This window comes from Camarhynchus parvulus, chromosome 4 (assembly GCF_901933205.1).
Source record: "Camarhynchus parvulus chromosome 4, STF_HiC, whole genome shotgun sequence".
Lineage (NCBI taxonomy): Eukaryota > Metazoa > Chordata > Aves > Passeriformes > Thraupidae > Camarhynchus > Camarhynchus parvulus.
Genome location: NC_044574.1, coordinates 46,589,898 through 46,613,537, shown reverse-complemented (window position 1 = coordinate 46,613,537; position 23,640 = coordinate 46,589,898). Strand labels below are relative to the sequence as shown.

Below are 23,640 nucleotides of genomic sequence, written 5' to 3'. Positions count from 1 at the left end.
AATAACAACAAAAGGGAGCGATCCTCCCCCCCCCGCAGGACTTGCTTTCAGATGCTCCTTACGCAAATGTGTATTTTTTTAACGGTTTAGAAGGGAAGGAAATGCAGATGATCCTTTTTCCCGTTCCCAAACACAAAAATCCGGCAATTCCAGGGAATACACCGAAACTTTCTGTTTCCAGAGCCAAGGACGAACCCAGAACCATGTCCCAGCTCTAGGTCCCCTGCTCGGCAAATGCAAAACAGTACAGTGAGGCTTCGAAGAGAGGCACTTAAATTTTAGAGGAAAAAGACATCTCCTCCTTTCCCTCAACTAAAATAGTAATAAAAAACTCAAACACAGACACAAAAACCCAAAACACACCCAAACACTCCAATCCCCCAAACCCACCCAGAAATGGTGTTCAGAGTAAGTAACTTCCCCTTCCCTTTAAGTAAACACCTTACTGCACTTTTCCCAGCTGATCAGCAATATAAAATTTGACCCCTAGAGAGGTAATTAGACATCATAAACTGCCACTGTCTGATCTTCCCAATAATTTACTGCAGCATAAGTGGGCTTAGTAAGTGCTCTTGATATACCCTCACTAACAGAGAAAAGTATTCATGTTTTGCCCACAGTGCTCCTTCTATAAAGTGATCCCCAAAAAACAAAACAATGGACAGAATAAAGGGAGCTTTCCCAATAAAAAGGATTTTGCTAAACAAACTATTTTTTTAAACAGTTGAACATTCAGTAAAGATAGTGACAAGTTGCTCATAAAATAGTGGCTGAACTGCATTAAAAAGGTTTTATTGCAATTATACAGAAGTTACAGCAATTTCAGAAATACATAAAGCTTTAAATAGTCAAGGTCAGTTTTCCTCTGAGCAATTAAGGCAACTGTCTCTTTAATCTAAACAGCAAGTGGACATTTTACCAGCCATGGATTGAACAAAAGATAAAAACTAAGAACAGATTTAGACTGGCAGAATAGAATTCAGCTTTTATTTTGTCCATATTTGGCAGAAATTCAGCAGCTAATTACAATGTATACAAATAAAATGCATCTATTAGAAAAAAATATATAAAAACAGATGAAAATTTAGCTGAACTAAAGATATTTTATATCTGAGTCTCCAGAAAAGTTTAAATTCTGTAGTGTGAAAATAAGAAGCTAAGGTATTCAGCACAGCTGAAACACATTACTGTTTTTGTTTTCTTTGTACAAGAGTAAACTAGCCCCATTTCCTTCTCAGTCTAGTCAAGAAGCGGAACTAGATTTTAAAAATGCCTTCCTTCCCTATGTGTGCAGCTGAAAGTTTGGTTTCAGTGGCATATAGCCAATTCTAGGATGTCCCGAGATTACATTGCACATTCATTTTGATAGAAAATGTGATTAATTTCAAAATGTTAAGTGATAAAATATAACTTTTCCTCTAACATACCAGTAGATAAGTGGATATTTCAAATTAAAATAATAGCTGTTGCAACATTAAAATCAGTTTCTCCAATTTAAATTAGAACCAAATTGCCTCTTTTTAAAGCATGAAATTAACAGCAAAACATATCCAAGTACTTTACTAATATTCTGCATACTCCAATAACTACATATACAAGCTTTAGCACTACAGTACTTTCCATGGAAATCCTTCCTGTTCAGTCCTAGCATCGGTGTAATAAAAAACACACCCCCTTTAATCCTACACTTAAGGAAACACCATTCTTCAAACTCTTTTACCCCTAACTGAGCAATCAAAGCATTTGGTGACTCCACTTTTAACAGGTCAAAAAATAGCTCCACATAACAAGCAAACAAACATCCCCACCAGAGTCAAGACTATAATGAAAAAAGCATTAAAAATAGAATAGTTCAAAGGAACTAATTTTTCCTTAAAGATAACCAAGTTACAGAGTTAAGGCCCAAGCAGAAGCATTGGAAGTTTAATTAACACAGTAAACTCTCAAAAGCAACATAATCTTTGCTCAAACTTAATCTTTGAACACTATCAATGCTTAGGACTGTTGACCAGCTGTTCTCTGCAGCTGCTGATTTAGCACCCATTCTCTTCAAGTATGGGCTGTGGTTTTATATGCTTTATTTGAGCTTGCATGCAACTTTTGGATTTTTACTTCCACAGGCACTTTATTCATAAAAACACTCTCCTTGTCAAAAGCACATTGAAAGTATTTGAAAATTCTGAGTTACACTAGTACACTGAGACATGTTTCTGTAAAACAGCAGCTAAAGCTAAAAAACCCCAGTTTTAGTGAAGTGCATGTCACATGCTCATAAAGGTTTTGTTTTCGCAGGGCATTGAAATATGCAGCCATTCGCCTCTTAATATTTCTGTAAGTATTGCACTCTTTTTGTAAATTAAAAAAATACAATCCATTTTCTCTGAAGCATCTTGTAATTAAGACAGGAAAATTATATTTCAATGTGGCTTAGGACTATTATTGATTAATTTGTTCAATCTTTGGCTTTTCCAAGGGTTCTACTATAAAAGCAGGCACGGAGACAAGTAGGAAGACAATGCAGACTATTATTACCAGACTACCCACCTTCACACAACAAAAACCCCACCCAGCCCTGGTTTTATCCTACATGGTGGGCTTGTTTCTGCTTTAAATTAAGTTACTCTAAACATGGACTATTCTTTGCACCAATATAGAAGTTCCATCAAATAGATCCTAGAGAAGCCCATTTACTTCTGGAAGTACTAGTAGAAGTGATAAAAGAGAATTTATTCTGGTATATGAAGCATAGCAGCTTGGGGTACAACCCTTTCAGAGCAGAGGGGTGTGCTGCAGTGCCACCAGTGCACCCGGGCACGGCACCCACTCTGCACGTTCATGTGTCCAGAAGAATTAAGGGCATCATGCTCATCTAGGAGCTGACTCCAGCAGGACTGCCACACCTGTCACAGGCAGATACTTCACAACTGTAAGCTCACAAGTAAGGGCCTTTAACAAGAACTAAAGGCTCTGTATTCTCTGTGGATAGAAAGTGTAGGTACTGCTGCCCAAAAATGCCTCTTGGAAAGATCTGGAAGTGTGCTGTCCATTATATACAATAAAATCACAACTAAAGGCAGGGGGGAAGGCAACAATAACTTCTGCAACAGAAGGCACAAGATAGTTTTTCATCTTAAGAAAAAGTTGCTTGTGAAGCTTTCAAACAAAGCTAGAAGATTACTTTGTTGTTTCACTACCTAAACAATCTAGTTTAAGGTTCTTTCACATGTTTTTATAATGTCCTACTGTGGACTGCCTTGACAATTATATTGTTTCACTTCTGTTCTTTAGACAGCTACATGGTCATATCCATCACAAGTTGTTTGGGGTTTTTTTAAGTTTTAGCAAAATATACATCTACACTATATAATCAGTGACCTCCTAATAAAGCTTTGTCCATTTCACATCCTCTCCCTCTGTCCCCAAGGCTTCAACAGTGATGATGAAGCCAGAGAATTATTTTGTTTAAACTACCAGCCTGTCCCTTAATCCTACCTAGTGAAATTCTTGTATTTTAGACAGTTTCAGAAGATTTGCTATCCTAAATGTATGAAAATTTAGAATTTGACATGTAATTTAGAACAACATACACTCCTAATGTTTTCCTGCATTAAAATACTATTTTTGCCATTTTTATATAAAACAGAAATAGAAAAGTGTTGTGTTTATATAAAAAGCATTTGGAACAGGCTTAAAATGTAGAGAAATTTTATTTTATTGAAAGGTGTCACACCAGCTTTTCTTACTGTTCATGTTTAATAAGAGAATAACAGCTCTTTGTAATATTTGAGATTATTAGCACCATAAATAGATATAAGGTTTTTGATTTTTAAATATGTGGGTGGTTATGTAAATAGTCCACCTGTATTCATTAGTACACAGGCTGACAATAAAAAATTTCAACTTGTATGTGCCAAGTAAATAAGTAAAACACATAGGACAATTTCTTCAACATGTTTTACCAAATTCACAGTTGGTAAAGTGACAGACAGTGAAGTGACCATGACAGACAGCACCTCTGGAGGGAAAAGCTGCAAGATGCTCCCATTATTGCTTTTTTTTTTAAAGTACAGCTAGTGCAATAGTTGGTTTTGGTTTGGGTTGTTTTAACACAGTGAACAGATTGCAGCACAAATCACAACTCTAGCTCTAGTATCTCTTGCACATATACAGAAAACCATAATACTCAGTTACCTGACAAAGTATCAGTTATAAAGTGTCATCCTGAAAGTTTTACAACATAAAAGCCAACTCTTGCTAATTGTGAAGAATTTCTATGAAAATGACACCCAATTTGCAAAGATCAGTAGAAACTAGAGCACCAAAGGTTTCTCAGTTTGTTATTGCAGTAGTCTGCTGCATGGTGTTTGCAGAACTGGACCCTGAAGCTACAGAACAATGCCATCTTATCATGCACGCATTACAGCTTTCTCATACTACCTTGGAGGGCTCCTCAGCAGCCAATGCCTTTTCTTGCCTAGTTTTTCCAAGGTTGGATATACAGCTCCAATTGACATAAAGAGCTATGGATACCTAGGATCCAACCTAGGAGAAGTCCTGCAAGAAAAGCTGTCAGCTGACAAGGATGAAACCATGTTGCAGCCAAAGTGAGGCCCTGTGCTGTTTTTAGGGAAGTCTTGAGAGCTTTCAAAGTCACAAGGAAAACATGAGAACCAGAACCATCAAACCATTATTTCTGCTTTTACTTTCAGGTTCCTTGGTACAACCCTGACCTCAAAAACCAGCAGAACCTTTTTCACATCTCACATACGCTCTCTTGAATCATGAAAATAAACACAAACAAATGTGCTAAACATTGAAGAAGCAAGAATTGATTCCTGAGGGAAAAGAAGTATGTCCTAGCATGTTAGGTTCCAAAACTTGAAATTATTATCAAGTATAAATTGCGCAAAGATGTGTCTGACAAGAATGCCTTTGGCTTTAGGATTAATTATGAAGCCTTGTCAAATGTAAATTCTACTCTTCTGTACTGAGCCATTTAGACAATGCAATTAGTAGAAGCAGATGTAGTTAGGAGTCTAAAGCAGCACAGGCTTCAGCATAAGCAGCATTTTGAGTGGCAACAAACTGAAACAAGTGGAATGCAAACCCAGTTTTTACAGAAGTAACAAAGCACTGTTAAGTTACTCCAAATGTAAAGAGGGGTTGGAGTTCAGTAATATTGTTTAAGGTTCACGCACAAACACTTCAATGGCAGAGGTAAAAGTAAGCAGGGAGATAAATTTCCTCTTGGTATTCTCAGCACACCTGCCACCTTTAATAAAAAAAAAGTAGAAAGCAAACAGTCCCATTCATCTTAAATACAACTCACACACCTGAAGTAACACACAATTGTATGCTCCATTGAATTGGAATGCAGCTCTCTGATAAGTGGTTTTACAGGGATCTGCCTTTTCACCCATTTATAATTTTGATTTGTAAGTGACCTTCACTTTTTAACTATTGCCACCTTTAGCACTGCTCTGTCAGTCCAAAAGAAGCTCAAAAGGACAGGTAGAGATGGCTCCCAGCCATCTGCACTGTACAAGTACAGCCTGGTTTGCCTTCCTAGGAAGCTGCTGCGTACTTAATCCAATATTGCTTATGCCAGAGAAACCCTTCCCACACCCATGTGGCCTGCATGGTGCCTGACCCCAACTGCTTGAGATGCTTTTATTTCAGACTCATTTCTGACCACTTTTTCTCTTAATTAAAAAAAAAAAAAACAAACCCAAAAGTCATCTTCAAACATAGTTCAAAGATACTTTGTGAAAATTGAACTCATTTGGCACAAAGGAGATTCTTCTGTAGTAATTCTTTGTAGTGTCACAAATGCTAACCTCCTAAAGATCATATTATGCTGAGAGAAAAGGCAAGAGCTAACATTATTATTTTTTTAGGCACAGCTTGAAAGAAGAATATTTCTCCTAGAAGAAACCCATGCACAGACGCCCTAAAACACCTTAGGTACTGTATCCAAGGGATCTGCAATTTTTTCATTGACATTTACCAGAACAAAAACCAGTTATATTTCACCATACAGACAGCAAGTAAAAGACAAAAATACTCACTCGTCATCCAGTAAAAGGACTGGGTCAACCACTACAGAATCATTTTAAAAAGTGCAAACAATAACTATAATAGTATAATACAGCATCTTTTTTCAACTGTAGTACAGATAAGACTGCATGTAACATGCAGCCAATCTAATTTTTATTCAAAATGTAACACACTGCTCCTCCCAATAAGAAGTGGCCTGCCCTCTCCTCCTTCCTAGTTTGCATCTTAAAGGTTAGTACACAGCCAAGTGCCACAGAAAAAAACCAGCTAGCTATTTGCTCAACTCCAAGTCCTTTGCAATTAAAAAATTTTCACTGAAAACAACTCCAACCTTTGTGGGTTTTTAATCACTGACTTACAGTAGAAAGAAGGAATCCTCAACACCAGTATTTCATATACACATCAGAGACTGCACAGTATTGTTACTTCATCTTTAAAAATCATTCAGGCATTGAGTGTTTAGTTAGGAAAGATGAGTTCAAAACTGGAAAGTTTCCTTGAAATACATCAGCTACCCGTATCCAGCCTGACATCCTCATGTGTTGCTTTCTAGGTTAATAAGATTTAATCTTATGGTTAAATCCATGGAAACTGAAGCCAACTAGAAAAAAGCTTCAGTATGTTTTAAGCATTGCAGCACTTTGTTCTTGTTTTAGAAACTATTAGTGACAGCTTGTAGGAACAACTTATAAAAGACTGCTAATAATATTTAAGTACTTTAATCTCCAAGCATTTATCACTGGGTTGGGTTTTGTTTTTATGTTGTAAATTACGGATGAGAGCCAGCACAGACACACAGCTGTACCACAGAATGATGTGCTTAATACTGCTGCTTCCTTATAGGGTTTTTTTTCACAACTATTACACAATTTAAATCTACACTTCTTACAAGTTAGGTGTAGTTTAAGCTCAATTTCACGCAGAAAGCAATATATGATCACTATCTACTTCAGTGTTTTCATCTTCTTTGCTTTTCCTTATAAATACTGCAACAAATGCCTTTGTTTCACAGCACTTCTCTCTGGATTCTAAGATGCATCATAGAGTGGCCCATGAAGGCTTACTTGTAAGCATACTAGGGGCATGCTAGGATATTTTTCTCATGCGTACTTAAGCAGCAATACCTATTTGAATGATGCCTAATAGGAGTATTTACTTTTAAGATCCCTATTCTCAGTAACTGAATTTAAGACATTAAACACTTCTGTATTGAAGTGTTCTATTCCAGGCATTGTAAAATCAATCTCATAGCATCACTCTAATTTTGTGTGCCCATGCAAAGAGTTCTAGGTAAGTATAAAACATGTATATTGTGAAAATATCAAAATGACAATAGAGTTTTACAACTATTACATCTGCCAGTAAGGCAAAATGGTTCTAGTCCATATGGCAGCTTGGACCCATTTTCAAAACAAGCCCATGAATCTTTAAGATTCAAGGTTTATGCATTGGAAAAAAAAAAAAAAACCCACAACAAACCAACAAAACCAAAACCCCACTAACACAGAAAAGAATCCTGCAAGCAAACGTAAAAAGTAGCATAGAGCCACGGGAAAGTTCATTTAAAGTACATGGGAAAGACTTCACCTTGCACTGAAGCTAATGGATCTGTCTCTAGAACAGTAAATCCCATCTAATGAAATGAGAAAAGGAATTTCGGCTAGTACCAAACAACTTAGGATAAACTGTCTAGCCAGATACTACTGATAAGAGAAAGCCAGAGATTGAACAGATTCTGATTTAAGACCCTAGTAAGCAGATTTGCAATAATCCAATAAGGAGAATGGTCTCTCATATCTTTTAAGACTTCCCAGTTCTGTCTCTGTTCCTGAGCTTTATTTCTCTATTACACGAAGGTAGTGTGTTTTAGCATAAACTTTCTTTCGTTTCCTTCTCTCCCAACCAGTTTTTTTTAAGGAGGGCAGCAAATCGTGTACTAGGGTTCATAGCAATGTTTAGCACAGCTATTTTTGCTACTACGCCACCTGTGGCGATCTTTCCAAGAAAACAGCAGTGAAGGATAACTAACAGTTAGTACCATTCATGTCCACACGGGAGTGCTAAGCACGTACCGAAAAAGGTGTCCATTTACAGTGCTTTCAAGTAGATGTTAACAATTTCTGGCATTAGGAGTAAGCATCTGTAGCATGACCACTTAGCAGCACACTTCTTTAAAAGCTCAAGTTAACATTTAAAATCCAGATTTAAATTTATGTTAGGCATTTTAAGAAAGCCTATCAGCATTTAAGTCATACTGATAGGTGCACAAATGTAGTGGTTTTTTTTTTTATTAAGTGTCTGTAAAGTTCAACATGTAAATGCTCTTCAGTCGAGAGGAGCATGTTATAGTCCCAGGAAAGGGGCAGCTCATGTGACATCTGAGAAATATTACTGTAACTAGGAAAAAATAATTAGTGACACACTGCAAAGTATTGGGCATATACAGACCAGATATACTGACCACTTGATGGTAGGCCTAAGGGAAGTCCAAGTTTCTCCTTTTTACCTACTGCAATCTCTTGCTTCTTATGATGGAACTATACTTTAAGCTTCATGGTATTTGCATACAAGGATCACCAAGACGTTACAGTTATTAATTTTTACATAGCAGTTGTGGTTTATATTGGATACATTACTATAACAGTAAGAACTAGAATATATCATTACTTACCCCATTTAATCACCTTACATATAGGTCTAAAGAGTCATCAAATACAGCTATACCATCCAAGTTGGTAAAAGCACTTAAAAGCTATTGAGAGGATAGAAAACTGGGGCTTTCTGTTAATTAAACACACACATACCCCCTGGAGAGCTTTCTTGCAATGGGTAAATATTAAGTACTTAAGGGAGGACTGAGCCAGAATAGGAATCAAGTATTTTGAGCTAGAGCTGCTAGTTAAACTTTCCTGTTGTATTACATAGAAGTATCTATCAAATTCAGCAGCCAAATGAAAGCAGAGTCTTTACTTGGTTCTATTCCATCATTTTCACATTTTTTTCCTTAAGAGACAGGAATAAGTGTAGAAAACCCCAAACACCTCATCCTGCATGAAGAAAGCCTACTTTGCAGATCTATTGCAGAAATCCCATTGTCAAAGTGTTTATTTTTCAGCCACCAGATGAAAACCACTGCTTAAGCTCCTTAGGTAGTGCTTTTCATCATACTACTTTCAAGGCACAGTGACTACTAATGAAATACATTCATAACTCCTAAAAGATAGTATTACTACAAGTGGATTAACATGACCATGTTTAAGGTATCACAAAGCTTAGATTTTAGCTTTAAAAAAGATGATCTATGAAGTAGTACTGATGTAACAAGTATCTCGGGAGATCTACTGACTGGTGTTGAACAGATTCATTTATATCACAGAGAAAAAGGATTTCCAAAAGTTTTTTGATACTGGCTTTGTAGCTGTTCAAGGTCTGCTAGAAGCAAGTAAATGAAAGCACAGATATGCCCATATACACACAACTTCAGGGGCACATTATCAGAGGCTGCTAAACTCATTTTAAATAACACAACCAAACTGCAGCAGAATTTCTTTCTTAACTAAGTTCTTCCAAAAATGTATTGAAAGGAACACTTTTTATTGTATTATTTTGATAATGCACAAAAATATTTGAAATGCACAAAAATATTCTCATTTACAACTCAGAGAAATGATCCCCTTAACTGAAAATTATTATATTTGAATACTCTGTATTTCATTTTATACCTTTAACTCTGGACTTTTTAAAAACAAGTTGTCATTATTTAAATTGTGTTCACACTTGTCACTCAGTTCAAGACATTCTTAAAATATGCAGCATTTTGTTTATATTAGTATCACCTCAACACAATGCAGTTTTATCTTTTCATTAGGTTTTAGTGAATATCTGAAAATAATAGAGTTAACTGCAGAAATTATTACAGAATATAAATGGCTAAACATGGTGTGCTAATTTTCTACTTGGCTTTCACAACAATACAAAACAACATCAACCAACAAGAAACAGGTAGCTGTTAATCTGTGGTTTTGTTGCATGTTCACCCCATGGTAGTTTCCCCCATTCTCAGCCAACTTGTTTAGATAGCCATTTTAGCTGGACTGCAGCCCTGTGGAAAAAAGGTAATCTATTTTTAAGGTCTACCACAGTGTCATTTAATATGAAATTATTTTACATTGTAATTGAAGAAATGCTGCTGTTGTAGATATTTTATCTTAGAACTTTTTTGTTTGGTTGTTTTTTTAAAGTAAGTCACAGAAACATGTGTCAAGAGGTAAAAGACAAAGAAATTCAATGGAGAACTACGGCTCCCAAGCAAACCTGCTACAACAGCTTCAGCAAGAGATTGCTACTAAAATTAAAATGTTTATTTTAAATGTAGCCCCATTTTGGACCTGGCCTTGCATTCCTTAAGCAGGTGAGAGCTGTACAACTTCTGCCTGCATCAAGAACTCTAGGATTACTCTTTCCAGTAAGTAATTTTGTTTAAGGTATGTGCTTTTGTGTATGTCTGCATCTATATACACTGACAGGCACTGTAGAGCTATATATACAAGGCCAGCTGTAATTCAAGATTCAGATGTTGAAATTGTGTCTCTTACTAAAAATAAAATTTTAGGCTCCTTGAGCTCTGATGCTAGCAGCTGTTTTGAATTGCAAATTCATCAGGTAACACAACTATTTAAATATAAAATTACTAATAAAAATGTAAAAATTGGTATACAGTAGAATATATGGGAGTTAACGGTGGTAAGTAGTATTTTAGGGCCCTAAGATATTCATACCCACAGTGTGTAAAAAAGTCAGACTTGCTTCCAGCTGTACCAGTCACACAAAGGCCTTACCTTCATTAGCAAGAATAATGCAACAAACCACTTCCCACAATTGTGTTATTTTTTTATACACCTCAATACGCCAATGTCGTGCCTTTACAAGTTAGCATGTTTTTGCCCTTACGCACTCCAGAGCTCTGAAGAGGAGACTTTTGGGTGCTTCTGTGGATGAGTGATAGTAATGGAAGTGTTACTGTGGTCTTTGGCACCTCTATCTCATTAATAAAGCACAATCCTGCTCCATTTTTTTCTTTAATACAAAAATCCCATCAGCGGTGCATTTCATTAGCACTGAAGAGTAGAATAGGTCTGTACAGCCGGATGAGAAGAAAAGATCTGAAATGCAATATATGTGTCTACAATTGTCTTTCCATCAATTGCACAGAAGCTTGGTCCACTTCTTCAGTTACAGTCTTCTTAAGAACTTTGGTTACAGCATTAATGTTTTGGTAAAAAAAAAAAAATAAACGAAAAAAACAGAGCAGATGCTTTCCTTCTTTTCTTCAGGTAGATTTTTCATTGTCCTCTCCTGTCTTCTGAACCCGTGAATACTTTTTGCATGAAGATTTGAAGCAGCTGGGAGGCCAAGATATTGGCCAGGAGAAACTGCAAGGAACAGAGCCTTGCACATTCTTCTCGAAGAAATAAAATATTGGATACCACCATGCTCGAGAGAGAAAATTCGTCTGCGAAGACACCTTTAAAGTCTGTATTGGCACAAGCATGCAAAGAGGAAAAGGCAACTGTCAGTTTAAAGGCTTATAATCAATTACACTGAGTCAAGACAACAGCAAAAATGCAATGCATGTGCATGCATTTCTGCAAAGACTGAGTATTTAGCCTAAAAACACAGAATTGAGACAGACATCAGAGTCCAAATACATGCTACAAACTGAGCATCTTTACCACAAAGAGATGCTTTGTTGCAGTGGAAAATTTGGGGCAACAAAGCACTCAAGACTTTTCAGTATGAGTGCTTTCAGGCATGTCATGTTTCCACTGATGAGTAATAGTTGAGAATTAGACTAAATGGGCTTAAGAGCTATGCTTCTACTTGAAAGTGTTGTTGAAACAACAGCAGCAACAACCTTCTGAACTGTGTACCTGTGTACCTTTAACGACATTTACACAAGAATTGTCATTAGAATTGCAGGAGTCACAGAATCACAAGGTTCAAAGAGACCTTCAAGATCACTGAGTCCAACCTGTTCCCTGGCACCTCAACTAAACCATGGCACTGAATGCCACATCCAGTCTTTTTTTAAACACATCCAGGGATGGTGACTCCACCACCTACCTGGGCAGACCATTCCAGTACTTTACCATCCTTTGTGTGAAAAACTTTTTCCTAATATCCAACATATATTTCCCTTGATGCAGCTTGAGACTGTCTAGATAATTTCAGTTATGCAGAAATTTTATTACTCAACTACTGTTTACTCATAAGCTGAGACAAAGAAGGGGTATTCTATACATCAACTACAGCATTAAAACCTCAAAAGCTCAAAAATATTTTTAAGACAAATTAATATTATTTACTTAAATAACAATGAAGTGAAACTTATTGCCCATTCTGATTAAACTTCAATATGGAACATCTTTTTATTCTGAGATTAAGAATATTTAAGAAGATTTGACCTTCAGGCAATTGTAACAAATGCAGACTACACATGGATTGTGAAGGCCACTCACCTTTTCATTAGCCATGGAGTGGTACCACCAGAAGAGCCGAGTGGTGATATAGTAGGCAATGATGACATCTACGGTATAGTGTTCATGAGCAACCAGGATACAAATGATGCCAGCAGCACTCATCAGCCAGCAGATTAAGTGATACCACCAGAAATGACGTGGTGAATCTGTGAGACAGGGAGGTGATGGGGAAAAACACAGCAAAAAGTCATCTGTTATTCTAGCTATCCACAAAAGCAAGGGGGAAAGATAAGAAAATTCATTTAAGGCCGCTAAATTTGAAAACATAACTCATATCACACTGGTATAGATCCCCTGCTATCACACTGGTACAGATCCCATTTTGATTTGTATGAATCTATATAATGAATCACACAAACTTACTGCGGTGTTCTTACTTTTTAAAGTGAGCACAAGATGGGTTAGCTAAACAACACTGCCACCCATTTTCTAGTCAAATTAAGTTTTCCAGTTAAATAATTTCTAGGATTTAGGGTGCAGAGGAAGAGACAAAATTGAGGTAAAACATACACTTAGGTTATTTAACTTGGTTGTATTTAATCTTTTCTTTTCACAGTCTATATTCAAGTAAACTCAAGTCTGTAGAATTGATATAACCTGAGCAGAGACCACAAATTAAACAGAAAGACACTAATTTTAATTCTTAGGTTTTAATTAATTTGCATGAAGCCTCAGCTCTGTGAAAAAAAATACACTGTACAGAAAAGGAGAGTATATGAATTTATACTCTTAAATGAAAGATTTAATAAATGGGAACAAAACTATTCAAAATGCATTTCAGCCACCTCAGTGGAAAAGCTCCCTGTATTTCTTTAACGCCCTGAGTGTCACAATGATCATTCATAACTTCTGACAGGCTAACTGGCTTCATTTCACTCACAGTGGGAGGTTTTGGCACCTCTTGCCTTGTGGGGCAATGGTCAGCCTTTACTTTCACACAATACCAGCAGAAAAGTTACTGATCTCAACAAGCCTACCCAGTAGGCTCTCAGAGGCCTGTGCAAAACAATAACTGCAGTGCCACTTTTTGATGCAAGTGTCAAAAATATTCTCTAAACTCTCCCCAAAACCCTGCAGATAAAAAAAAAAATCAGTAGATGGAGATCTAAGATAAGAAGCCAAGTAATCTCAAGAAGTTGATGAAAACAGCATTGAGAAAGTCAGACATACCAAGGCTAAAAATACGAATAACTATTCTGGTGAAAAATGTGGTGTGCAGAGAATAAGAGAAAAAATGGCAGAGTATGGAATGAAGAGAAGAACAGAGCAAAAACTCCACTAAGCCAGATATAAAAATCTCAGAATGCATCTTACACCAAAGACATGTGACTGAAAGAGCAAAAAGGACCACCACAAGCAGCCTCTAATTCAGTGCAATTATAGGCTTATGGCCTGGTTCAGATAACATTTTGATCATTATATGGGAGGTAAAAAAAGGAAAGCTATGCATTTCTCATTTATAGAGCACAATTTCAGTGAAATATATGCCTAACAATTAGGCAGCAGTCAAAGAGCTTATTACAAAAATTTGCATGATAAAATTGCACCAATCCCTTATAATATAAAGGACAGGAGAAACTAGCCCAGAAAATACTGGGTTGTCTTCATCCTTCCTGGTACAACTGAGTATGTGAATAGCATTAAAATACAACATAGAGACAAAACAAGGCCAACAATGATGATTCTTAGACTTAAGTCTAAGAATCATCAGACTATAATCAGCATCTTAAATACTATTCAAAGAACAACATCTCAAATCTGTGATTTGGAGTCTATCACATTCAAGGCTGAACAATTAGTGAGGGTGGACTGAACTGGATGAATGGCAGGGCTTGGAGGGTTTTTAATCAGTGGCACAGTCTACCTCAACCCAAAGGTTCATACTGGGCCCAGTATTGTTTAACTTACTCATCAACAACTTAGATGAAGGGACAGAGTTCATCCTCAGCAAGTTGGCTGAGAATACAAAGCTCAGAGGAGTGGTGCTGTGCTGCCCTTCAGAAGATCTCACACACTGGAGGAATGGGCATGGGCAGAACCTTTTGAAACTCAGCAAGGGCAGGTTCAGGGTCCTGCACTTGGGCCAGAAGAACCTGGTGCACCACTACAGGGTGGGGCCAACCTGCTGGAAAGCAGCTCTCCTAAGAAGTACCTGGGGGTCCTGGTGGCCATGCTGCCCATGAGCAGCACCCTCATGGCCAAAAAGGGCAGAGTAGCCAGGGCTGTATTAGTAAGATCATTGCCAGCAGTTGATGGGGGTAGTCCTGACCCTCTACTCAGTCCGGTGAGGCACATCTGGAGTTCCAGGCTCCCTAGTACAAGACAGATGTGGAGCAAGTCCAGTGGAGGGCTATGAGGATGATTAGGAAACTGGAGCACCTCTCTTATGAGGAACAACATAGGACAACAGGCCTGCTTAGAGTGTGAGAGGAAACCTCATCAATGTGAAGTCTCCCTCACTGGAAATATTCAAGAACTGTCTGGACGCAATCCTGTGCAATGTGCTCGATGGAAATCTGCTTGAGCAGAAAGGTTGGGGTAGATAACCTACAGTGGTCCCTCCCAACCTTAACCATTTTATTATTTTATTACAGAGCCACAGTTCCATTTCCACTCAATTTGTGTCTCAAACCCATATAAATACAGTCTGTGTACAACTCACACAACTTCTGGAGGGCAGTAGTTTTCCCCGTACAATGAATATGAACAAGAAAGTGCATTGAAGTACAATCACTTACACTCTTTGATGAACAGATAGACCAGCGTTAATACTACAGTGTGTCCACTAAACAGGAAGTCTCCACACAGGATGTGGGATCCAGTTATGGATAGACCACCACCAGAAATCAGTCGCAGGATTCTCTGAACTTTTGCCTGAGAGTCTCCGTTCAACTAGAACACCAGAAAGAAGTATCATAAGTGACTCAAACTTCTTGCCCAAACACATGTAGAGTCAGGGAGACAGGGATAAAAGGACAAATTATCTTAATTTTCTTCAGGTTTCTTTCACATATTCTTAAACAAATAAGCATGCATTTCCAAGTTGACAGGTGATAAAGATCAGTTTGGTAACACTAGCATTTGGTCTATACTTTCGATCTATATTCAGTCTATATTCCATCTATACTTTCCCAAGCTATTTTAAAATATGCATTGTATGAGAATGAAATGCAGAATATACTGAAAAGGTAAACATTAAAAATTTGTAAGGTCAGATCTCATCACAGCAGTTGACATAACCAATGAAATCCATTAAAAACCGGTACAACCTCGCATACAAATTCTGTTATTCTGTCCAGAGTCGACCAGTATTTCTACTGAGTAAAACCCTCAAACTCGCTCCATTTTAGATTTAATTACAAACTCATTCAGGACTTAACTTGTATTTGGAGGATGTACATTTTTAAAGCATGTATTAGGACAAGCTTTTGATTTCTTATAGATACTAGGCAGTTTTATCTAGCTGTTTTAAAGTAATTCTAGAAAAAAGAAACCAGGAAAAATGGATAACTGTTTTCCATAATCAGAAAACTATTCACATATAAAAAAAATCCAGAAGAATGATCATCAACTGTTTTTCCAGAGTTCAAGTAATTAATCTTGGTTTCATGCTAGCAAAATGCACTTTCAGCAGAGATATTTGCATTTTCCTTTGATTACCTCTTCTCACTCCTCAATACAGTCTATTACATAGTCATTCCCCAAGCTGCTAGAACAAAGTCATTAAAGCTTTACAATAGTGGCAGTTAAATAAAGCATTTTCAAAAAGACACTGATTCATAAGAGAATTATTTCATCCACTATATCCCCAAGTTCTCTCAATGTACAAGACAACAGCAATGATGCTGTAAACTCAAGACTAGAAATCTTATCCAAGAGGTGACAAATTTATCCCCCCACTAAACTGGCAATGCTTTTTTTCAGTACAGCTAACACAATAGTTTGTTCCAAGGAATTTTAAGTCTACAACTTTTTATTAGTAACCTAAAGTGGGAGCAATAACTCCTTTATGTCACCATTTAACTCCAGTGTCATTAAAGTCTTAAAATATTTTTGTAAAACTATTAGTACATCCATGTTTCTGTATGTATCAGTTCATTTATGCAGCTGAACTTAAGTCACATTCCTATACATTTTGCAGGTTGGAAACCAAGACAGGCAGCTGACTTCAGGTATTGCAATAGCTCTTGACCAAATAAGTGTGAGAAACTAGGCAAAGCATGTAACAGTGTGGGGTTTTACAGGGATACAGCAACAAAAGCTTGCATATCAGGCTATGAATTGCAGCGTTGACCTGGGGTATCCTACCATATAAGAAAAAATATTGCTACAATATTAAAAGTGATTAGCTTGAGCCTCAGAGCAAGTTGATTGATTTAGTAGCAGCACTATTTCAACCTAAGATGTTCTGAAAGGGAGCAGCCAACTTCATCAACAATTTGAGGCTCTGTTATCACACAAGTTTTTGTTTATCACTACCTATGTTTCTGAAGACATCAACTGAAATTAATTTGTCTTATTTAGTAATACCTGAAACATTATCTTCTATTTGATCTAAGGAGCCATCAGGACTGATGCAGAGACTAAGGCAAGAAGCAAAGACTCTTACCTTTGGTGCACACTGAAAATGCATTCCAGGCACAGGTAAGGTGGTAACGTACATGGTAATACAGCGGTACAGATACAAAGTTCCTATTATAAAAAAGAACCTGCGTCCCACTATTGATCTGAAAGTAAGGAAAGGGGGGAAACAGATTGAGTACAAAGTTTATATGCAGGATATTCAACAGTTATGGAGCTTTAGCTACATTAGATAGCTGAATTCTTAGAATGAAAGAGCAGCTTCAGCCCAGCTCTTCGCCACACACAGATTCTTCTCTGAATCAAGTATTAAAACATCCCTCTTCAGCTTTCAGCCTTGTTAGCTCCTTATAGAGTGAAACTCTCACCAATTTAAGATGGCCTCAGTCTAACTTACAGGTGTGGCCAGGCAGTTTGCCTCAACTCAGTGGCCTTTTTTTTTAGTCCCATACTTTAACCCCATTCTCGACTTAAATATATGTAGTTTAAGGAAGACACAAGAGAAAACTTCTATTTAGCTGTAGAGGACAGTGAACTCTTCCTCAAATTTGGATAAGATTTTCTTACACCATCATGATTTCCCCAGTTTAAACACCCCCAGGTCAGTAAACACACTTTGAAAAGCCCAATCTCAGAATTAACTTGACTAGTACAACATAGGTGTCAGAAATTCAGAATTCAAAGACATTATTCAATAATCAGAAAACCTGTATTTTCATATCTGGCATAAACACTCTACAACATTTTGTAAATAAGCTATCCCTTTGTTATTTTCCTGCCAGCCCTATTCCACAATATTGTTAAGGATTTCACTGTATGATTTCTTCTACCCAAAATGAGCAATGTAAACCTACAGCAGAGAAAAAAAAATATTGCTAACTTACTTGTATCTAAGAAACAACCACTGGAATATCCATAATCCAAGTAGTATCATTCCATTTATTTCTGATACAGAAAAAGCCCATTTCACACGATCAATGTAATCAAAAAATTTGTCAGGCAAGGGAGGGCTTAGCTCCTTTGGAGGTACTCTCTCATGGACCACAGTGATCATGACAGTTGTTAAAATCAAGTTGAAGAGAGCGTAGACAAAGGCAATGCCTGTTTTCCACCATTCCAGAGGGAATTTGTTCCTAGATTCAGCAGGCATAGCAATCTGGATGTAATCAGGATACTTCTTTGCTGTTTTTCGCAAGCCATTAGACAAGCCCTTTGGTTTGCTAGTGCCATTTTTGTTCTCTTCACTGACTGAGAGAGTAGGTCGTGAGTAGCCATTAGAAGTCTCATTTGGCTGACCCTCCATGTGCTCTTCAAGCTTTGCTGTCTCAATGGTATTCATTTCCAAGCTGTATGGCCTTATTAGTGACCAATTTCTGGGCTCTCTGAACTCTGTTATTCCTCAAAGTCCAATGTTCTTGTTCCTAGATGACTTCTGCAGAACTCTAAAATGCATCCATTGTGCTTTCAAAGGAATTTGTGAAGACAAATCTTTCTTCTAGAGCTGAACCATCTGCAAAATAAACCCCAAAACAGATACTGAGGGCCTTCATAACTAGTAATGCGACAGTGAACAAAATACTCTCAGAACAGTCATTTTTAAGTATTTCAATTCCATCCAAGTCTACTTAGAAACACAGTCAAAAGGCAAATTATTGTGAAATAATTCAAGCCAACTCCTACTTGATAAATCTCATATCAGTTTAAGAACTAGTACCAGCTTAGGCTTGGGGTTTTTATAAAGGACAAGATCCACAGACTTTAATGATGATGACATCCCTTGCTTTATCAGTTATCAGAATTAATCCATATTTGGAGCAACATCCAAATTTGCTCCATATTTGCAGCAACATTGAATTTTACTGCTTAGAGATATTCTATGCAAAACATCCTGATTTTGACCATAGGGTTGCTACAGATATTAATAGATATTAATATGGGCTGTCATATAATGACAACCCATCAGACAAATCCTGTCAGTTCAGGTGATGGGAAAAAAAAAACAGAAGGGTACTAGGGTACTACAGAATTCAATTTTGTAGGGCATAAATTAATTTAGATTCATCTAGAAAATCTACTCAATAAATAGCTCCATTAAATTTCATTAGATCTAAATGAATATTCCATCAAGTCAAAAATGCATTTATGTAGCCATTGTAATACCCACTAAATGTCTGAAATTTCAGATAACTGAGAAATATATCCCTGGATTTGATTCTTAGTTATGGTACACTACACACAGAACAGATGACAAATGAACTTGTGTTTGTCCTTTAGCTACTTTAAAAACAAATCTATTTAGATGGTTTTTAAACAGGAACAAATAGAGTCATTATTACTCAGGATTTATTTCAGGCTGCATTTGCTAATTCATAAAAGTTTTGCAAGCTAAAAAACCAGGTGAGTGCATGTGTTTTATAACAAGTTTTTCTACAAGGAGCAAAGAATGAAGTTCATCTCTAGCAAAGACATCTTGCTGTAAAAATAAAGGCCATTTCCCCATCTCTGAAGTTCCGTGAAACCACTTACCATAGCTGTGATGTACCTACTTTTCTTACTGTGTTCAGCTCCTATGACAAAAATAGTATTACCATGTACAAGTTGCTCCCCATCTACCAGTAAATTGTGATTCTCTCCTATTTCAGTGTTTCCTGAAAGAGAAGTTCAGCACTGCTACCCCCTCAAGTCTCTGGATGCCAACTGCAGGCTGCCAGTTTGCCATGCTTTCTGTGCAGTTAAGTCACCACGATGGCAGCTGGAGCTGCCAGTCTCCCTAACCATACACCACAGAACTTGCTTAAGAACATGCCATCTGCTTACAGGACAATCTAAACCAAAGAGCCTGGAAAATCAAGTGATTGTGTTTTGATCCTTCCAGCCTCATCCCACCCAAACAGAGAAGACATTTAACACGGTCAGCACATAAATCTCACTGATTTCCAGGGTGCTGCTCCAACCACTGAAAAACAGAAGTAAAAGTTCAGATCCCAAATATGAGATTCATATAAATAAAACTGAAATAGCTGAGAAGCATTTCTAAATTTATCCCCCAGCAGTGTTTCTGAAATCCACTGTCATTAGCTGACATTCTCTAAATTCCTGATCAACAAGTGTATGATAACTATCCATACACAACACATACAAACAATAGACACCCAAGAAAACAAGTGGTGATTTTTGATGCTTTTTATCCCTCCTACCAATCATATAGTGATCTCTGCATCTCTAAGAAAAGGGCATGTTTAACCCATCAGCCAGACCAGAACTTCTCTGCTTCCTACAACTAAAAATACTCTTTTAGAGCATCTACAAAAGCAACAGCCTTACTCAAAACTATACCAGAATAGTATTTCAGCTTTCACAAGTCTTTTTCTTAACACACACACACACACTCTTCTATTCCTTCTGTCTACTACTAAAGTTAAGCATATGACAGAACATTTTAGTGACAGTAGTGAATAAAAACGGAACCCAATTGCTTATGTTTTGGAATGCATGTACCTAACATTCATCTACTAAGTCAAGACCCCACTTCTCACCATTATGTTACATACAGCAGCCACTGAGGCAGCAATCAGCAAAACCTGGTAAATTTTACATCCTGGGCAGTAGAAACATTATTAGAATTATGCATTAACTGAGAGCCAACTACCTTAGTTATTCCTTCTCTTCCCCACAAATACCTAACCTAGTGCCTAGTGACATAAGTGAAAGATTTTACTTTCAGATGTTTAATGTCATCCAAGCCTTAAAGATCAAAGAGTATCTGAAGTACAGATGAACAATAACATAAGAACCTAAAAAGTCGATTGGTGCTCATGTTCTCATATTAACTTATTAAGCAAAACAATTATAGCTACAGCTTGCAGGAGAAAGTTGTGTTCCTTCCTGGTACTTTTAAATGGATTGTAAGGCATATTGATCTACCACTTCTGATGGTTCATCAAGATTATTTCAAGCAGAGTGCATACTGGAGCCAAAAGTTTGTTTACATTGATAATTAAAGGTGCTATATATCATCTGATGAGTGATCTGTAAGTAGGTAAGTGCTTCCCTTTATAGTACCTTTTCAATCTTTTTCTTCCACATTCTAAAAGAAATTAGCAACTCTATCGATGAAAAAGACTGAAGTCTCTCAGTCCCTTGCTGCCAATCTGACTGGCCAGAGAAGTGACAGATACAGAGCACCACCAGCCTAATCATCCTCTGCTACTGGTTGTAAAAGGAACTCCCCAAAAGTGCACAGGTTCTTCTGCCAAGTTCCTGTCCCCAATTCAAATATCCATTCACCACCCAAAGTGGCTCCTTTTAGCTTCATGTTGTCCTTATGATCCTTTTGATAAAATATCCATTTGATTTTTTTGTCAAATCCAAAACATCCCCATATCAAAACCAGAAGATGTCCACAAACTGCCTAGTAAAAGGCCTTCAGCAACCAGGCAGCAATGCTTATATCTGGCCATCCTGCCAACATTTAGGTCTCAAAAGCATACTAAATTGCTCTAAAATAGAAAGCAACTACTGGGGAAGTCTCAAACTCACAAAAAACTGGCCAAGTAACCCAAAAGGATAAATGAAATTGCTATAAGGGATACCTCCAAGTTTTAGGAAAAGGTTTTCCTTTTGGAACCACTTCTATACCTTCTAAAAATGAATGTTACCTTATCAAGAAGCAGAGTTTCTTAAGCAGCAGCTTTACAGCAAAATCATAACTGCCTCAAGGAACAAAATTTCAAAGAAAATCTTTAACAAGACGTTAAAAGAGGAAGTGTCCTAATATTTTATCATGAGCTCCTACCTGCTCCCATGCACATAGCAGTGCTTAGTTTTCTTCATCCCCATTTGACTGTCATTTGAAAGAAAATAGTTGATGGGGGGCACAGCTTTGAGACAAGCACCAGAAAGCATGTCTGCATTTGGCTCTTTATGCTAGAACTTAAGAATAACAGAGTTTTATTTAGCTTGTTAGTCATCCAATTTTCATGTAAAGGTCATTTTCACATAAAGTTAGCTCCCAAACAGTATTTCTCATCCAGTATTGGAACTTGCACATTTCTCAAAATATTTTAATTTCTATAATTTATGAAGGACTGAAAAGTCACAATTTGCACAGGGTTTTCAAATAAGCAGTTCTTAACCTGCTGTTTAAATACTACTTGAACAAGAATATCCAAACCAGGGAGACTGATTTATTCTGACATTAAGAGAAGCTATACTTTCATATACAAAATGGAAAAGACTTCTGATAGTACTATTTTAAAGCTTTTTGCTAAGGCTGGTAATCAATCAAACATTTGATACAGCTGTATTTGGTAACTGAAGAAAATGGGTCTGCAAACAAAGTACAATTTGAAGTAACTTATCTATATCACACAGTTACTGGCAGAATTTTTTGCTAGCTTGTATTTTGATCAGTTAAATTTTTAGGACTACCTATGGAACTAGAACTAAAAAAGCCAGGTTACCACTGTTATCTAGACAGCAATGAATAAAAACTTCCTTTTAGGGGTTTCTCCTTAATTTTGATTTTTGAAAGCATTCCAGATCTCACTATCCCTTCTTCCAGGCTATATGTACATCTCACAGCATGCAGGCTGCTGGAAGGAAGAAAAAACAAGCCCAACACTACCCAAAACCTCCAGAAGACAACTGCTGTGATGCTAAACAATTGCAAGTAAAACAAAGCTGGATTATAGAAGTACTGTTCGCTATCATCACATCATCACTTGCAGTAAATGTTAGCTTTTTTATAAAAAAAACCCATTAACTATTTACATCACATACAGTTATTTTCAGCAGTAGAAATAGAGTAGTTACTCCCACGACCCTGAGAGGGAGATTTGGTAAGTCCCTCATTTAGGATTACTAATATACCAACAGAAGACATAAGGACTAAGGACTAAATCCCTACACTAAATAGAGGAGAAAAAGCTTCAAAGTTACAGGTTATCCATTTGTACAAACCAAGTTTTACCAGTGCTGTGGAATTCTGTTTCTTCATACCTCTTAATAGTAAAAAGTATGTTAGGTTTCATTTTCCTAGCAATTCATTACCCAGTGTGTTCTACAGCAGTGCCAGGTTTCTGAAACAGTACATCTCAAAAAGCACCCAAAAAACCCCATTTGTAGCACCACAGAATGGTTTGGGTTGAAAACAACCTTAAAGGTCATCTAGTTCCAACTCTCCTGCCATGAGCAGGGACACCTTCCACTAGAGCAAGTCCTTAAAGCGCCATCCAACCTGTCCCCAGAAACTAAACAAGCAAGGAAAAAAAAGCATCTTTAAGCTCTTTTATCATTTTGAACACTGCTGAGTAGGTTTGCATTAACCGCTTGAACTTGAACTGTTTGGTCCCCAGACTCTGAAGGACTGTATTTGGTAACTAAGAGTCTGATGTCCTTTAAAGGTGACCCCATGACATGGCTAGATTTGACTTGTGATTAGTATTACCCTTATCTTTCAAGA

The 23,640-nt window shown here is 37.1% G+C and overlaps 1 protein-coding gene across 1 annotated transcript in view; it reads right to left on the bottom strand.

Moving 5' to 3' along the window:
* Nucleotides 1-6,256: 6,256 nt before the first annotated feature.
* SGMS2 (sphingomyelin synthase 2) overlaps nt 6,257-23,640 on the bottom strand; it is a 34,373-nt gene continuing 16,989 nt past the window's right edge. The window contains exons 2-6 of the mRNA XM_030948427.1: nt 18,062-18,687; nt 17,206-17,323; nt 15,335-15,488; nt 12,576-12,742; nt 6,257-11,590 (exon numbers count right to left, since the gene is read on the bottom strand). Coding sequence (XP_030804287.1) covers nt 11,387-11,590; nt 12,576-12,742; nt 15,335-15,488; nt 17,206-17,323; nt 18,062-18,516 — 1,098 coding nt within the window. The 5' untranslated portion in view covers nt 18,517-18,687 and the 3' untranslated portion in view covers nt 6,257-11,386. The remainder of the gene's footprint in view (nt 11,591-12,575; nt 12,743-15,334; nt 15,489-17,205; nt 17,324-18,061; nt 18,688-23,640) is intronic.